This window comes from Glandiceps talaboti, chromosome 16, assembly GCF_964340395.1.
Source record: "Glandiceps talaboti chromosome 16, keGlaTala1.1, whole genome shotgun sequence".
Lineage (NCBI taxonomy): Eukaryota > Metazoa > Hemichordata > Enteropneusta > Spengelidae > Glandiceps > Glandiceps talaboti.
In genome coordinates this window covers 7,898,471-7,916,967 of record NC_135564.1, presented here as the reverse complement: position 1 = coordinate 7,916,967, position 18,497 = coordinate 7,898,471, and the positions used below count along the sequence as shown (strand labels likewise).

The following is an 18,497-nucleotide window of genomic DNA, read 5'->3' as shown; positions in this document are numbered from 1 at the left end:
ATTTTTGATCATTTCTGGTCCATTTTTGGTTTAACTTTTTACGTCTAGTGACAAAACTGGGAAAATATGCTGTGATTGCAAAATACTGAAATTACCATATCGCTTGAAAATTGCTGCCATAAATATGAACTTTGTTATTTGCCATTTTGAATGACAAAATCATAATAATACTGTCAATATGCAACGTAGCCACCACCCTTGCAATCTAGCCTTGGGAGAACACTGCCTTTCTTGTATAAGAATGGCAAATCAACCACAAACCAAAAAGCATTATGCAACATGTTGATATGAGCTATCAATGGTCTAAGTACACTCTCGGTAGGGTTGCATCTCTGATAGCAAGTTTTCCTAAACTAGCGGACACATTCAACTTTGTTCCATGCTTATGCTTATCTTGATACAGAGTAATTAAATCTTTTAAACCAAGGCATCTACTATCACCCACTTGTGTATTCTATCACATGTAACAACAGTAGTTTTAGTTGTATTTTGCCGACAGTAGAGTTTCCATGGTAGTACATATCTCTTCATTTTTTTTATACGAGTAAATACATAACAGTTGACAGAATACTTACAACCAATAACAGCGCCATCGTTAATGTATGATGTAGATGCACCACTACTGGGGAAGGGATTAGCGGAGGCATTGTAACTCCATGGTGATGTTGGTGGGTATGGTTCCTTTGTTGTTGGAGGCAGTGTTGACGGTTCCACTCCACACATTGACTTTTCAACGCCCCCTTCCAGTACCACATTATTTGGCCTAGGACTTTCAAATGCTTTCTTTAGAGGGTAGATACCATTGAATTCAAGTCGAGATATGCAACCAGTAAAGCCATTTTCATTTTCTATAGGGTAGAATTATTTAAAAAATTATTAAAAACATTGTACATTATTAAAAAACCCACTGATGTCATAAATTGTCCAAAGCCATAATTGAATGTCATGAATAACACACCATGCACAAATCAAGTTGAACAAAAAATATGGAATTTATATTCTAGTTGTTCAATGTCATGACAACGTCACTGGTTTTGATATGTTCGAAATAAACTTTATCAAAACATTCAAATTTTCCCCAATTTTTCTTTGAGTTGGCATAATTATGTTATTCTTCAACATCTTTCTTCATTCAAAGTTTTGGTCATTACTGGTCTTGCAACTCTTGTGAGAAAACCCTTTATAGGTCATTTGTATTTTCCTTGGCTTAACGAAGACAAATATTGGGGAATAACATCTAATTGGCCACAATCTAAGCTTTATCATACATCTTTATTTACTTATTTTTTTGCAGGCTTAATTTCCATTACCATTTAATTACTACATCCAAACTACTGTGTGTGCATAAGCTAAGGTAAGAATATGCTTCAGGGACCAATCTCTTTGAAAATCAAAGTTATCAACATCTCTCCAAATTTTAACATATGAAAGCTGGTGCCTGATTATCTTGAACTGATAAATGCCTGGGTGTATCCTGCTTCTAAGATGTGCGATAACAGCAATTATAAATTTGAAACAAGACCTTGGGTAGAGTCATTTTAGTAGCAACTGTTATTACTCACCATAACGTCCAATAAAAAGTGTGCCCGGTGCATTCAGTTGGGTTTGTGTCATTTCACCACGAGTATCTCGAGTAACTGCATATGTATCAATACTAATCATGACGTTTCGTTCATTTCTTGTTACCCTCAAATCATGGAATTGACCATCTGCATAATCTTGCTCATTAGCGACGTGCTTCACACCTTCACCCAGATCAAAACTAACATTAATGTTTCCTAAAAAAAAGAGCACAATTTTTATTACAGTAACACTTTTACTGATTACTGCCATCGACTAAAATATGATTTGGGGGTTATATACTAGCACATCAGTAACTTGTAAGCCTTGTAAAAAGCCCTACTGCACTGGATATGTGTCAAGCCAGTTTGGGGATTTCCTGTATTGATTTATGGGAAAACCTCTGGTAATGATATCATATTTGCCACAATCTACTGTCTTGATAAATACAAGAATGTTAGGCCAAAAAAAGAAGAAAAAAAGAATTGTTTCAGGTCAGCGCGTGCATCACTTAAATACCCCTGCATCGGTCTTTTTTTTTTTGTGTTTGTCCAGCCCATGCAGTCTGCAGATCCATGGGGAAACACAAAAATAACCCTCCCTACTTCAGTGAAGACAACTGCAGAGCCAATCATGAACAAGCAAATGACATCTGCCCCACATACATACTGTTCTTTTTATTTAGTACTTTAGAGCAAGTATGTATGTGGGGGCAGATGTCATTTGCTTGTTCATGATTGGCTCTGCAGTTGTCTTCACTGAAGTAGCAATTAATGTAGGGAGGGTTATTTTTGTGTTTTTCCGCTGGATCTACAGACTGCATGGGCTGGACAAACACATACGCACAAAAGATCAACATGGGGGTATTTAAGTGATGCGTGCGCTGACCAGAAGCAAATTTTTTTTTTTTGCCTAATCATGTTATCATAATACAGCTCAACCCTTTGAGTTGCTTCTACTCACATGATGACACTATTGGCATCATCTCACAGTGAGAAGTAAAATCCACATTAGAATTTGCGCCTGTTTTCAGATCTTAGCTTCATTAAAGGAATGACAGTAGCAAAATGCCAGGCGTGGTAGGGGAAACGCAAGAACAAAGTCTCAACGATTGAATTCCAGGCTACCTTAAAGGGGAAAACCACTCCAGGAAATAAAGGCAGAGAGTCATTTTATGATTTTACATCACTTACATTATGTGCAATTGTCGAGAAATACAAAGTAAAAAATTTTGGTCGTCTTTGTTTAGTGATAGCCTCATAAATATGGAATGGTTCCTTTATTTCCTGGAGTGGTGTTCCCCTTTATTAAAGTGAAAGTGGTTCTCTGTTTTCCTACCTTGACTATTCAATTTAATTTCAAAGAAATCATCAAAATCTCTGCTCTGAATACGTAGGATAGTTCCCTGTTTGACTTCTGTCTTAAATCCCACTCGGACTTCTTCTATTGAGGAATCTATGGATTCTTCTACTGGGAATATGTATCTGATCCTTCCATTCCGGGGGAACGTGGCACCAACCTCTGTAAATGTCACAAAATTTGAAATCAGTTATGTACACAGTTTACAATGTCTGACAACAGTAATACTTTGTTGGGATCAAGAGTCTCTTAAAATCTTCCAACTTTTTACATTTAACATACTAACTTTTGTTTTAAAAAAAGTTAAATATTGGGGATAATGTAAGTATCCCTCTGCAAGTAAAATTATGAAATATTGGGAAAGATAAGCAATTTTGAATGTTTTGACTCATTTTTGAACACTATGAACCAATGATGTAATTACATGTTGTTATGTTGAGATTAACACAAATATCCCTTACAGTGTCTGCTCTGTAGACACAATAAAGATAACACACAGACATCCCTTAGTGTCTGCTCTGTAGACACAATAAAGATAACACACAAATATCCCTTACACAGTGTCTGCTCTGTAGACACAATAAAGATAACACACAAATATCCCTTACACAGTGTCTGCTCTGTAGACACAATAAAGATAACACACAAACATCCCTTACAGTGTCTGCTCTGTAGACACAATAAAGATAACACACAAAACATCCCTTACACAGTGTCTGCTCTGTAGACACAATAAAGATAACACACAAAACATCCCTTACACAGTGTCTGCTCTGTAGACACAATAAAGATAACACACAAAACATCCCTTACAGTGTCTGCTCTGTATGTTGTTAATGATAACAAAAACAAATACAAATGTAACAAAATACAGAGCAGACACTGTAAGAGATGTCTGTGTGTTGACATGAAACCTTGTGATCGGTCTCACTGATATTGATACAGCGTTTAATAGCATTTGCAAGGCAAGATGAAATCTCCTGTAAGATTGCTGATTTGAAAACAGCTACGATATTCTTACCTGTTGCACAAATTGGTCCAACAAATGAGGTCATAGTACAGTTACATTTAAACCCAGAGTATTCTTCAATACAGTCACCACCACTATAGCATGGATTTCTGTCACATTGTCCGATACAACCAGGGCTGACACCATATGTCACTGCTGCCTTTCCTTTCAGATCCATCAAAATACCATTGGCAAACAGGGCTCTCATACAGCCAACAAATCCATCTGTGCTGACATCAGTGGAACCTGTGTGATTGAAGGTAATGTTAAGGTCAATATGAACAGTTGAAATAGAAGTTCACAGGTTTACTGCCATAAATGTATTATATGATAATGTGTGTGTATACACATTACATTATCACACACACACACACACACACTCACTCAAAATAAATGTACAAGAATGTATGGAAATCATATAAAAAAGTTACTAACTCTCATTAATTAAACCTAAAGTAGGTAACAAACTATGGGGGGGGGGGGGGGCATGATGTGAGAGTACATCCAGAACAGAAAAGACAGCAAACGTTGATCAACTTACCGACATACAGATTTCCTTTAAGGTTGAGTTGGTAATGACCAGTCTGAGCTGGTTCAACACTAGGACTATTATTGTCGACTTGTAAGACAGCTTCTTTCATGTTCCTTGATACTTTCACCATGTGCCATTTATCATCATTGAGTGGTGTACTACTTGTACTCTTAACAGCCACACGTCCGTTACCCACATTATAACTGAACTGTATAACATTGGTTGCTGCAATCGTAAACAAATTAGTCACGTTACATTTATGAATAATCGATTGGTTATATTTATTGAATAGTCATTTTTAAAGTGACTATTTCGTGACCCTGTACTAGTATGTCTGGTGTCATCTTTAAATAAATTGACATCAAATTGTAAACTTTGTATTGTATTGTATGTACTGTATATTTAAGCTATGCTATGCTAGGTGTATTGTTATGGAAAGCGCACTGAGACGCAGTGTAGTGTGCTCTTTTATAAGAAATAAATTATTATTATTATTATTATATTATTATTATTATTATTATTATTATTATTATTATTATTATATTATTATTATTATTATTATATGCATGAAAAATTCAACTGCAATCACCAGCGAGTGCTGGTCAGTATTGGGGAGAACAATGATCATTCTACAAACAAATACTTACAAAGTAATTCCACTCTGATGTAGTCTATATCACCACGGTTGAAGAGGAACACACCACTTTCAGCAGTTGTCTTGAACTCAAACGATGCATCACCAGACAGTCTGCCTTCAAATACTGGATAACGTATATGAGACTGTTTTGTACGGAACGTAGCCACATTGTCTAGAGTTGCTATAAAGTAAACAGACACACACCAATGGAATGAGTCAAAATCTCATTTGAAACTAACACAAAAACGACAAGGGACATTTTCTAAGAGACACCCTCGATATTTTCAGTTACATATATTATTACTTCCTTTTTTTTTTTACAAGAGTACATATTCAAATGTGAGTGTGAATTGGATGAGGATATTTGAACTTTACCATGCATCTCGTTATAAAATATTGGAAAATGACTGATTGTATAATTCAGTACACTGCAGTATAGTGTTAAACCCAATGGAAAATAAAGAAATTGGCTCGAAGAATATGTGAGTGTATGTCAGGTGAAATGCACACACTTATAGAATTTAAGCTATGCTAGATAATGGCATATAAACTGTTGTAGACACTCTCTAGGTTAAGATTGGTATAAACACTCCCACTGAACATACATCAGTTACGAGAATGTATGCTCATATACTTTGGGTGCAAGGATACAAATGGAAATTTTCGACAAATAGCCACAACAAATGTTTGGGAAGCAGACATTCCTGACATCTCAGCATAATCAGGGGTGTACTGCAATGAAATACTTACTGTCTCCCTCACAGATAAGTTTTCCTAGAGTATGTTTTCCTTCTGCAGTAGCGCCCTCAGTGTCACCAAAGCGTAGTTGTTTGACAGGTAAGTACTCTTTGTCAATGAGATCACCTTCATCTGTCTCCCACACAGTAGCAGCACTGTCACAGTTACACCACTTGGTGACTTCTCTGCATGTCTCCTCTATGCCACACTGACACTGTAAAAGTAAAGCATATGATAGAAATGAAGTTTGTGGCCCCTCCACAATCAACATTTATACTTGCACCATAGAACCTACATCTATGCTTACACTGTATAAGTTAACGCACACAAACCACTGGAACTTTAACCAGCAAGGCTGAAGTATATATTGTTGTATTTGAACTCAAACAAAGTGCTGGAAACTGTGACATTAGGGTTAGGGATGTTAAAAGTATGGACTTCAGTTGATAGAATGTTTCTTGGAGACTTTATCCAGTGTGAAATTGAAGGTTGATCAAATTGAAGGTTGGGTCCAATGTCCATGTTTAGAATTCAATTTAAGGACTTGTACAAGGCAAGACTTTTCATTATCAAAACACATTGCAACAACAATCAGTTTCAGCACATCTCTAGTTATTATTCATATGACATTTTGTTTTCAATGTAAGACATCAAAAGTTGCAAATCTATTGCTATCAGCACACTATGTAGGATTCATTGATACAATAACAACAACCCCCCCCCCCCCCCCCCCTCCCCACTAAACCCCCATCGAGAATGTAACACATTTCCCAATCAAGACAAAGTCTGTCTTCCGATTTACCTTTCTAGTTCCAGGACCAGCACCACCCCAGTATGTCATCTTGTCATTGGTACGACCAACCCACCAACCATATGGGTCACCAGCTGGAAGACACAAGACATATTTTCTCATTATAACTTTTTCCACTCTATATGATCATTCACAGATGACATTCACAATTAACTCATTTATTTTGTTGATTATCATTTATATTAGTTGTAAAGGAGAGATTTTAGTCAGTACAGCTCGGTTTGGATGTTGACTGCAATATTTTCCTGACTTACTGATGATGAGTATATCACAACATAGTACACACTACAAGTTTAACCTGCATGTATTTGCAACAAATTCTTGTTTAAGTGAAATTCTGTTATCACTAACACCCTTTCATGTTCCCTCACTATGAAGAACACTTCATTGGGAACTTGGTAAGATAGAAAATATTAGATGTGATAAGGGCGACACGATTTTTTGAGATTATATATTCCCGGTGTTCTCCACAAGGGGTTTTAGCAGGGTGTGGTGCCCTGGTATCGATGGCCTATCAGTCGTGTGCCCTGTTGTCATAGTCTCCCACCTCATAGTACCGTTTCTTAGGAGCATGAAAAAATCATAAAGACGAAAGATTTCTCAGCATAGAGACATAAAAAAAAACTTACATGGAGAGTTTAACAGCCTGGAGCTGCGACACATATACTTAATAGACTGTGTACAGTACTCAGAATAACCAATCATGGCACCCAATTGGTCCATATCTGCATAATAGTCGATGTTCCGACGATAAGATCCAGGGGCGCCAAAATTATTCACTGTGATTTCCTGCTCGGAGTCATGGCTGACTTCAGTCTTGGCCAAGGCTCGAATATCTGCAAAAAAAAATGTTATGAAATATGACCTATATTATAAAAGTAGCACAAGTTGAGTTTATAAGCTTTTTACTCCAGTTAAATTGCCTTCTGGCCTTTTTAGAACAGTATGCGTATGAGAGGAAATGTCCTCAACATTTTTATCCATATTATAAATTACATCATCAGATCAGTTATAAGTTATATCTCAATAACAGGTTTGAGTTCAGTCAATTGCAAGTGATGGTTAAGTATACATCAGTAAGTAGACACTAGAGGGCGATATACTAATGATATAAATAACATCAGATAATTTATAAGTTCTCTCTCAGTACCAGGTTTGAGTTCAGTCAATTGCAAGTGTAAGTAGAGTGCTGCGAGTACCTTTTAAATATGCAGAAAAAGTCATGTCCATGTATGTATAAATTTAGCTTGTGTCCCTTCAATACAACTTGAATTGTGAACACATGGTTTTTGTAGTTTAGATATGACTGTCGGAGATTATGATCAACAGGTTTCAACCTACCTGTGCCCATGTCACAGTAAACTTGGAACGGTGCCAATGGACCACTGAGGTCAGGATCAATATATTGGTAACCGCTGCTCCTCCCGAGTTGCTTGTACATTTCACATGATCTCTCGTTTAGTGCTGAAAGAAACAGAAAATAAATACAATCAAATACTGTACAACAGGATTGCTTAACCAAGAAATCACCCCCTTTATCCCATTAAAATTAGAAAGATAAAAATTAATTGCTGTTTTGAAATACATCAGTCTCATTTTGAAATGCAACGTTACGTTTGGTAGTCTTTATTTCCTTCTTTTAGACGGTCAAATAATTTCCCCTTTGCTTTTCATAAAAATTTAGTGTGCAAATGACATTCTGATGGAAACAATTTTAGGCATGCATTCTACTGGTGACAAGATTTGACGAGTACAAAAAATATCACGTACAACTTCTGGCATTTTCTGGCCACACTATAAATTCATATTTTTCTGGATGCTGGTGTGGAATACTTCCAATGATGATCTTTTCAAAGAAGGCAGTCGAATTCAAATATGGCCCTAACATCAGGTCTAAAATCAGCTTCTGAACAGCACTCCTAGTGGTCAAACTGAACAATCTTTTGTTTTTATGATAACTGCCTGATGGCTAGCTTATTATACTTACATGTGTGACATGTTGCGCCACCATATCCAGTACTAGAACAATCACACTGGAAATCAGTCCAATCTTGTTGACATTTGCCACCATGTTCACAAGGTGTTGGACTACACCTGTAAAACAACAAAACCCCAAAAATGTCTGTTTTGATGACAAAATGTATGTTCGTACCACAAAACTCAATTACCAAAGATTCTCCTCATATTATAAGTGATGAGTATACTGAGCCACAACACAACAAATTCCACAATAATCAATAACATATTTCTTGATCAATCAATAACCAAATCAATAAATCAATACAATCGATCAGTAAAGATTACATACACCAAAATCTAAAACGCTGTTAATTCCAAGTAATGTTACAATACTCTCTTATGCCATGTGAAAATGTATCATTTCCATTTTGTTATTTTCCAGGCGTTTCTGATATCTTGAGGTGGACAGCACCAGGGATGTGGCACTGTATATGAGAAAGTACAACTTGCATAAATGACTTGTTTGTTGTTGTTGTTGTTGTTGTTGTTGTTGTTGTTGTTACGATGTAGGTGATGATTACAAACCATACTCTATGCCAATGTCTAAGCCCTAAAAGTGTGTTTATCAAACCATACCACACCTGTCACTTGAGTGTTAGGGGTTGTACATATACTAGATACCACACCTGTCACTTGGGTGTTAGGGGTTGTACATATATTAGATACCACACCTGTCACTTGGGTGTTAGGGGTTGTACATATATTAGATACCACACCTGTCACTTGGGTGTTAGGGGTTGTAAATATGTACTAGATACCACACCTGTCACTTGGGTGTTAGGGGTTGTACATATACTAGATACCACACCTGTCACTTGGGTGTTAGGGTTGTACATATACTAGATACCACACCTGTCACTTGGGTGTTAGGGGTTGTACATATATTAGATACCACACCTGTCACTTGGGTGTTAGGGGTTGTACATATACTAGATACCACACCTGTCACATGGGTGTTAGGGGTTGTACATATACTAGATACCACACCTGTCACTTGGGTGTTAGGGGTTGTACATATGTACTAGATACCACACCTGTCACTTGGGTGTTAGGGGTTGTACACATACGAGATACCATACCTGTCTACAATTCCACATGTATCGATACTGACGTCATTATTAACAGCACCATTAACTTCACCCCTCTGTAGGGCCAAGAAATCAAGTTTGGTTGTACCAAGGTACAAGTCCTTCATACAGCCACGGAAACCACCTTCCTCGCTTACACTGGTTGCTACAGATGAAGAAGTGCGTGAACGTATGTACCCAGCTATTGATTGAATGAAAGCTACATGATTGATTAGATGAATGACATGGATGAAGTGAAGGGAAAAAAGAAAAGAAAAGAAAAGAACAGTGAATAGAAGCACTTACAGTTAGAGAGAGATTGAATATAGAGATAGTTGATTATTGATTGCAAATAGCTATTGAGTTGATGGATACTTTATTAACAGGTCGAAAGCTAGTCAGAACTTTTGCAAGCCCTTTGAGCTGAGTTTGGTTGAGACTTTCCAGTTTTTAGTTGAGTTGTTATGAATATCTACGTTTGTATCAGAAACGTTTGGTTTTAAATGAGTCAATTTTAAGTTTTGAAGTGACACCAAATTTGTACATTGTTGTAGGATATTGATATAGTCTTAAAAAGTCAAGGATTAAGTTCTTTTCATGATAAATTTTCAGTTTATTTGAAAACAATTTTCATCATTTTTTTATGATTGACATTTTTTTAAATGAGAATTTTTTATGATTGACATTCAATTTTTGAATGATAATTTGTTTTATGACTTTTTTGAATGAGAATTTTTTCGAATGAGAATTTTCATCATTTTTATTTTTTCATGATTGACTGACTCAATCATTTTTATCTATGAATCTTAACTCTTACCTCTCATGGAGACGAAGTATATGAACGACGTGAAGGCATATTTACTGTCAAATGATGTCATGGCATCAAACATACATTGTTCTCATCAAAGGAGAACATACATAATGTATACTTGACAGTGAGTACACAGTGTAGGACTCTATCTAAATGATGGAGAGGTCTTTTGATATCAAACTAAACTTACAGAGAAATGAAAAAAATCACTATTGGGTTCCTTCATAGAATGAAATCAATTTTGATAATTTGATGAGATCAATTTTGATAATTTGAAACAGAGTTTGATGTTTTGATAACTTATTGAAATTGATTTTGATAATTTGAAATTGACTACGATTTTGAAATTTGTTGATAATTTGAAATTGGTTCTGAAAATTTGAAATTGATTTTGATAATCTGAAAATGCTTTAGATAAATTTGAAATCAGTTTGATAATCAACTAACTCAACTATTTAAATACAGGGAGAACCATAACATCACATATTTACAAGTAAATAACACCAATTAACAGGACAATAAATAAGAATGACGAAAGACACAAAGGAGAAGAAAAATTAGTTATCAGTTTTCATCCAATTTCATCACATCTGTTATCATTTATGGATAACAATTATTTGTACAGAGACCTCCTAATGGCACTTTGAAACAAAGAGTAGGAAGATATTCAAAGCTGGCCTGAGTTCCTTCTGCAGACACCTGTGGTTATACATGAGTGAAACTCATATAGCACCACTTTGTTTTTCTTCATTGCTATGTATTTATGGTTATGCTAATTATATTATGAATATTAATTAGCTCATGAATATTAATATCGCCCAGGACTCCAGTTACAGTTGGGAGGTCCCTGTGTATACCTTAACCAGACACCAGAGACAGAAATAAGATTTTAAAAGGTAGCTTATTCAGGGTAAAGGGTGTCTGATGGAATGGAGTGCGAAGTGTTTAAAGAACACTGGTATATTTTTTGAGTGGAATTTCAATTCCCACTGTTGACATTGTACACGTCTTGCTGTATAACTTACGTGCACCACCGACGTAGTAGCGAGTGGTTGTCTGGATGTTGATCAGTCTGTCAGTGTCCCACTCTCTGCCATCAATTCTCAGTTGTGCGAAGTTGTTCTTGACTTCAACTCGGATAGAATGCCACTGTCCATCATTCAGGTTCTCACCTAGACATTGATAATGAATAACGGTGACTCAAGTGAGATCAAGGACACACAAGTGGAGTTATGAAGGTCAAATTGACAGAGTTGGTGGCTAATGACGATTGCACAATGTCACACAAGCTCAATAATCAAACTTCGTCTGTTTAGGAGGGGAGGAGGTCTGGCATCAATGCAATTGCTGAACTTCATTTTCGCACTTTTATTTTTAACCAAATTTCGATGGAAAACTTTCACTCTTTTAATGATAACAGCTTTGGTATTTACTACTGAGATGTTGATAAGTTAACAAAATATTGATTTCTAATTTGAGATATGGTGCTGGGTTTCTGGTAATATTTTAATGTGTTTACTATGTTTTTACATTACATCAATCATAGTGGTGTGACCACTACAGTTTTCATCATAGTTTACATCATACATAAACATTTAATGTCACACTTGTGAACGTTCATTTAGGTGTAGGGGGAGGGGTTTTTGACATAATCGAACGACGTTCATTTGTTGAGCTTATACGACACTGAGCAATTGTCTCTAAAGATGTTGGCTCTCTTTCTCTTTGTGTTCCTTGGTGGACATTATCACCTTGGTAAATAAAACTATCTAGAACAGAGTGAATAGCTTATTACAATGAAGAAAGTGTTATGTACAGGGCAAAAACAGAAGCTATCTGTTAAGGCTGTTGGACATTACCTGCTTCCATCTTAATAGGACCTGCAGTTGCTGTTATGACATCTGTGAGTAGACGGCCATCTTGTAAACTGACCATAATCCAGCCGTCATCTTGGAGTTGGTTAAAGACAATCAGACCATCAGTATCAAATGCACGGAAATCAAATTGAACGCTGTAATGTTTGAATGATAAGAATGGTAGAAAAAGATCAGAATTATCTGGGAAGGTTGTCATTAGCTAAAATATTAATAATGTTACTGATATGTTGAACAAGTCAATCAAGTCAGTAGTAAGGTATTTCAAATGTGAACAGGGGTGTGATAAAGGATTGGGTTACAACAGCGCCCTCTATAGATCACATTTATCGATGTTGTTAATTCACAAAAATAGGATGGTCTCACTTCAAATCAACATATTCACATTGGATTTTTTAAATTTCTTGACAGGAGTGTTTTCAGCTTCTTAGGCAGCTAAAAAGCCCATTTAAATTATAGTGAAACATAAATTACCGTTTTCCTTGAAAACAATCAAATATAGTTATTTTTTAACTTTGTTACACAAGGAATTTCCAATGGTTAAAGGCCAAAGTCAGATTAGGTTTAAAACTAGACGGTGTGAAAAACATTTGTCTGGCACACCTATAGACAAAGTTGGGTCAGAACAAAGAATTACCCATCATGCCCTGTGGTTTTGTTGATAAGACAGTAGTAGAGTCCAAGGAGATCAGTGTGATCAAAGAGAACTTACAGAAACTGATTTGATGCTCTTCCAACTAGTCTAAGATAAGCCTCTCTTGATGGGAAAGTTATCGGTACGATAACCTGATCTTGACAGACATATTGTATATCTCCGTGTAGTCTAAAGTTGGGTGATGATTCTTCAAGTGACCTTAAGATATTGTCATTATTGAAGTAGACATTTTCAAGACAGCCAACAAAGTTCTTCTCCACTGAGATGCCAGGGTCATCAAAATTAGCAGCACCACCAAATGTTATCTACAGTAAAAAAAGAAAAGAACATTGCTAGTGAAGACATGATATGGTTTTCTAGGACTGTCCGAGTCCAAAATCTAGACTTCAAACTTATACTTAAAAATATGAACAGCTCAGATTTCAGAACAAAAGTCGTTCATGTATATTTTTTACATATTCCACAAAAAAAATAATAAAATCGCGAAAATTGCGGAAGTTTCAGGACAAATGGTGGATGCAGAAACAGATATCAACTTAAAAAGACAAAATAAAACTGCTCTTCCAATGTCATGGCTGTACATCTGATGGGAAGAAACCAATAACACAGAGACCATATGGAAAACAACAGAAAATATAACTACCTGAACTAGACACTTATGTCCACATAAAAAAAAATTAAATTCTTTCAAAACAAATCTACCTTTCCCACCTATTCTAAAATTGAGTGTAATCAGAATCACACAATTTTTGTAGGCCTAATAATATAATAATATTAAGGTTGTTGTATAGGCTATTTTTCATCCAATTCTTTATTGTAGAAATATTGTTGTAACTTTGTTAAAAATAAAGATATTGACACCAAATTTTCTGAGTTTGTCCCTTTAATATTCATCATAACATTAAAAACATTAAAGTAGAGTTTGTTTAAATTATGATGAAATTTGACACCTGTGTATATTATTATATCATATTTTTCATATTTTCCACTCTGTAATAGGCAATTTTGATTTTTTTTTTTTAAATTTTTTACAGTTGTGATCATAAATAAACATGTCAAAATCTGTCTAGACAAAATTTTGAAATTTTGATCCAAAATGCTTCAAATTAATTGTCAAAAAGGCAAATTTTGTTGTATGCGTACCCCATTTTCAACAAAGTAGTGCCGAGTGCCTGTTTCACTAACAAAAAATCCCTCTAACCAGTTTCTCGTCCTTCATCTCAATTATCAAATAAAACAAACCCGAATTCCCTAGCATGTATAATAAGCTAGAACGAGTAAAATGAAGAAACGTTCTAAATGGTCAAAATGGCAAAAAAATCCCATTTTTTGACAATTTCTCAACCATTTCGACGGTACTTGTAAAAACAATACTCGCGAACGCGGAAGTGATTCTGTCTCTTTGAACCCTCTAGAATGAATGGAAATCGTAATATGGCTTGAAAACAGGTTAACACTCTGATATATGGCCGCTTACATTGCTAATATGTAGCGTTTCGGTAATGCGATCAACTGTGTCAAGGCTAGGGGGACATCAACAAACTCATGCATATTGCGCATGCGTATCTTTGATTTCAATACGGAGCATACGGCCGCTGAGTTACTTTCTACAGCGTGTTATGAAAACTTTTAGCTGGCGTTGGACAACCCTCGAAGACTCACTACCATATTTGGCATACACTACCACGATGCCGAAAACGAAAATAGGTAAAAGACGTTCCAAACTTCGTTACGAGGCCTTGGCTGAGAATGGAGGGACAGTGTTTCCGTGTGATCATATCTAGTCATGACTCATGCTTGCAGACGTAACTTGTATGTGCGGGGTGACGGTAGATTATGAATATGACCTTGGAGGACAATTGTCAGACTAGAGTTTCGAATTACTCCCTCTGAAACTACGCACCGGACTACAGCAAATCTTATGTATTTTACGCATTTTCAATAAAAATTACATAGAAAAAATTGTGTCTGCAGACAACCATAAATTTGTGTCTGCAGGCAACCATACGCATTCCATTAGCCCAAGAAGACAGAGCGAGTTTGCCTATAGTGTGAGCTCACACGTGTGAACGGCGCGGTACAAGCAAACATGAGGTCTATGAGTATGATGCAAATCGTCGTTACTGAAATTGCCTGTTCGATAGTCCATGACGACTCAAATGTACAATGTGAGCAAAATTAAAATGTTTCAATGTTTCAGTTAGGTCCTCAGTGTAATATTGACGTGTGTTACGTATCATTCCCTGGGAAAATCATGATTTCTATCCGCAGATTGCTATAAATAAACACAGTTGCTTTGATTTCTTTGTTGTTGTGTCTTTGATTACTTGATGTGTCGCCCATGTCGGCATGCAATCTGAAAATGGTTGTTTTATTCAGGAAAGCGACTCTTAAAATGTATCTAAGCCGTTCATAAAATGTTCAATATTTGTTGGCACTATCAGCTAGTCATGACATCGACTAACATCGTAGAGACATACTGGGATTATATTTACCGCTACGGAGACCAAACTTGGCTCGATCAGTATTCACCGTACCGCATGCATTTGTTTTGAAATACATCGCTTGTGGTTGTATCGATGTGAACTCGTACTCGCACATGTGACACGGTGATTTTATATTTGCCTTTTACTAGTTTTAGTCTAGAAACGAATACGACGTGAATAGTAATACGTGTAGTTTAGTTAAGATTGACTGCTTTCAGAGATGACACCATGGCTTTTGGAAATAGAACAAGTTTAATCAATCATAAAACAGCCTTCACCGAATTTTGAAAAACAAAACGTGGAAGGAAAATCATTTGACTTGAGATCGTGTACGTGTGTACATAATACATCGACGCCGTACTTCTGAACTTATGCTAAACTCGGAGTGTGGGCGTTACTTCTGCGGGCACCTGATTCTGTCAGAAGCACATGCTTACGATGACAAAAAAATTGTCATCCATCAAACGTTTTTTTTCGTCTTTAAATTTATAACAATTGACAAAAATGCCGACACTCAACGTTTTACAGTCAGGCATTTAAAATACTAAAACATCTTTACGGCAGACTCTCACACTCCCCGTGTGTGTGTTACTCAGGAATTTGTCGTAGAGGGCGCATCAGACTCCCCAGCAAAATGTCAATTACTCTTAGTTGGTCAAAGTTTGTGGCTGTGTTACTGCTTATTGACGGTATGCCCTTTGCTAGTTCCGACTCCAGTGCGTCTAAATAAAAATGTATGAGTGGATTTACATAGTTTTATTGATAAATTCACCTGACGTCCTAGCCCGCACAGATACCTTAATATATACTTTATTAATCTCAATCAAATTCATAAATTCAAATATGGCCGCCACTTGTGCAGTGCCCTCTAGTGTTGAAGCAGGATGAAACCAGAACACCCAGGGGGAAAATTCCATTGTTTGGTAGGGTCAAACTGAGCATCATCATTCTTAATACAGATCTGGGAAATCTTTAATCAAACCGAGCTGGAGCTGAGGTTCAAACCCAGACTGCAGTGAATACTTGTATAAGAGGCACACAAGCTCACCATTTGGCTACCCACAACCCATCAATGCTGAAAATCAACTGAAAGTTATGTTACCTACTACAGGCACAGACTGAAACTCTGTGTAGACTTCATACAGTGTATCTAACACTGACTAGAGAATCCAGTATACTTACAACTTTATCCAGATCTAATCTCTCAAAGTCTCCCTCTGTGGTAGCCGTAACAGTATGTCTGTCAACTGTCATGGTGATTTGTTTCTTTCTCCTCACAATATGAACATTATGCCAATGATTGTCATCCAGTAAACTACCAAGTGCTACCTGCGTTGCCCCTTCAATCTTAGAACTGCTTCCTGTAGTGGAACAAAAAAATAGAATACAATCCCATCTAATACAGAGAAAACTCAAACTTTGTACCATGGTAATTTAAACTCTTGTACTAAGCCTTATTAAAGCAATTACACAACCCTACCATTCCTGGAATACTTCAGCCATAATACAGGTGATGAAAAAAACAAAAGATTACATACTTTGAACACTAGGAGTGATATTCAGAAATGAGAAAAATCACCATAACTCAATATGTCACGATTAACTTCGTTTGCATTTCCAGCCAGACTGCTTAGTTATTTGAGATAATGTCATTTTTAGGAATTCACAGTTATCTTCTTCTGGTTTATTGACTACTTCATGTATTGCCATGTGGTTGGTATCCATGACAAAAGTTTTAGCCAGAGTTATCTCTCATTTTGCCCTAATCTCTGACACCCTCTTGTGCCAATGCTTTGAACAATGGCTGCCAAGAGGGAATATGGTGTACCATATTCAGTTATTTATATTTCTGCCAGCATAATATCTTAGATGTAAAAATCATAGTATCACTGCAGGATTAGAAAAGCACTATGATTGTGATATATATAATGGAGAATATATTGTTCATGGTTCTAAGAATCAATACGGCAATACAATACAGTTACTTTGGAACGATGAATTGGAAAACGAATGCGACATTTCGATTGTCTACTTCGGACCTTGATCATGCAATGATATAGTTAATCAGCGTTCATGTCTCTCTCTGTAAATTGATATATACACCTGACTTTAAAAAAATAATATGACTTCACAAAAGAGTGCAATCTTACCTAGATCAATATTGAGGAATAAATAGCCATCCACTAGTTCCAACACGATGTAATCAGTCTGTGTTCCTGATCCAGCCAGAATTACACCATCAGGACGATTAGTTTTAAGACGGAACTTGATTTCGTTGTTTTCTATCGCTAGATGTTGATTCGATGGACTCACATCAAAGATGACATAACTATTGCCATCAAAGGTAGCAGTGTCAGCATCTGTAACCATGGAAATAAATACAACATTGGTGAATTAATTATGTACTTCCTGTGTCAGCTCCTCCAGTATACATGTGTGGCATGAAGTACTTTTTGTACACATACAAACTTATCATGAGTGTAACTGTACATCCAAGAAAAGGAAGATAGAGAGGAGGAAAAGGAGAGGCTGAGAAACATGAAGATGATTTTTAATTTTTTTTACTTTTTTTTTTAAATATCGACCGACCGACTCATAGTTGCCATGACAACGTAATGAGAAACATAAAAACAATCAGGGTCACCATTATGTACATTTATTTGGAACTTACCATGAATGCATCCATATGCTTCTACTCTCATTGACATCTGTTTATTAAATCCTTTAGGATTGAAACGGATATACCTGGCAATAATCTCATCACTTAGTTCATGTTTTACTACTGTTTCAGCATCTGTATTCCCATCAAATGTCTGAAAGTAAAAGCAATACCACTCATTTTTTAAAATAAGATTTAAAAAAAATTTATATCAGGAGTTATTCGCCTTCAACAAAGAATACCAAATTTAATTTCCATCTTTTTCTTGATAAATATTAAC

At 36.1% G+C, this 18,497-nt stretch overlaps 1 protein-coding gene across 2 annotated transcripts in view; it reads right to left on the bottom strand.

The window, feature by feature from the left end:
• LOC144447037 (contactin-associated protein-like 2) overlaps positions 1-18,497 on the bottom strand; it is a 55,960-nt gene that overhangs the window by 3,477 nt on the left and 33,986 nt on the right. The window contains exons 4-21 of one of the 2 annotated variants that reach the window (XM_078136906.1): positions 18,230-18,371; positions 17,709-17,918; positions 16,741-16,919; positions 13,130-13,377; positions 12,403-12,554; positions 11,569-11,715; positions 9,745-9,952; positions 8,634-8,740; positions 7,988-8,110; positions 7,276-7,482; positions 6,638-6,720; positions 5,848-6,049; positions 5,108-5,278; positions 4,470-4,685; positions 3,941-4,174; positions 2,899-3,081; positions 1,563-1,778; positions 576-848 (exon numbers count right to left, since the gene is read on the bottom strand). In XM_078136906.1, coding sequence (XP_077993032.1) covers positions 576-848; positions 1,563-1,778; positions 2,899-3,081; positions 3,941-4,174; positions 4,470-4,685; positions 5,108-5,278; positions 5,848-6,049; positions 6,638-6,720; positions 7,276-7,482; positions 7,988-8,110; positions 8,634-8,740; positions 9,745-9,952; positions 11,569-11,715; positions 12,403-12,554; positions 13,130-13,377; positions 16,741-16,919; positions 17,709-17,918; positions 18,230-18,371 — 3,301 coding nt within the window. The remainder of the gene's footprint in view (positions 1-575; positions 849-1,562; positions 1,779-2,898; positions 3,082-3,940; positions 4,175-4,469; positions 4,686-5,107; positions 5,279-5,847; positions 6,050-6,637; positions 6,721-7,275; positions 7,483-7,987; positions 8,111-8,633; positions 8,741-9,744; positions 9,953-11,568; positions 11,716-12,402; positions 12,555-13,129; positions 13,378-16,740; positions 16,920-17,708; positions 17,919-18,229; positions 18,372-18,497) is intronic. The other variant, XM_078136908.1, reaches the window with a different exon arrangement.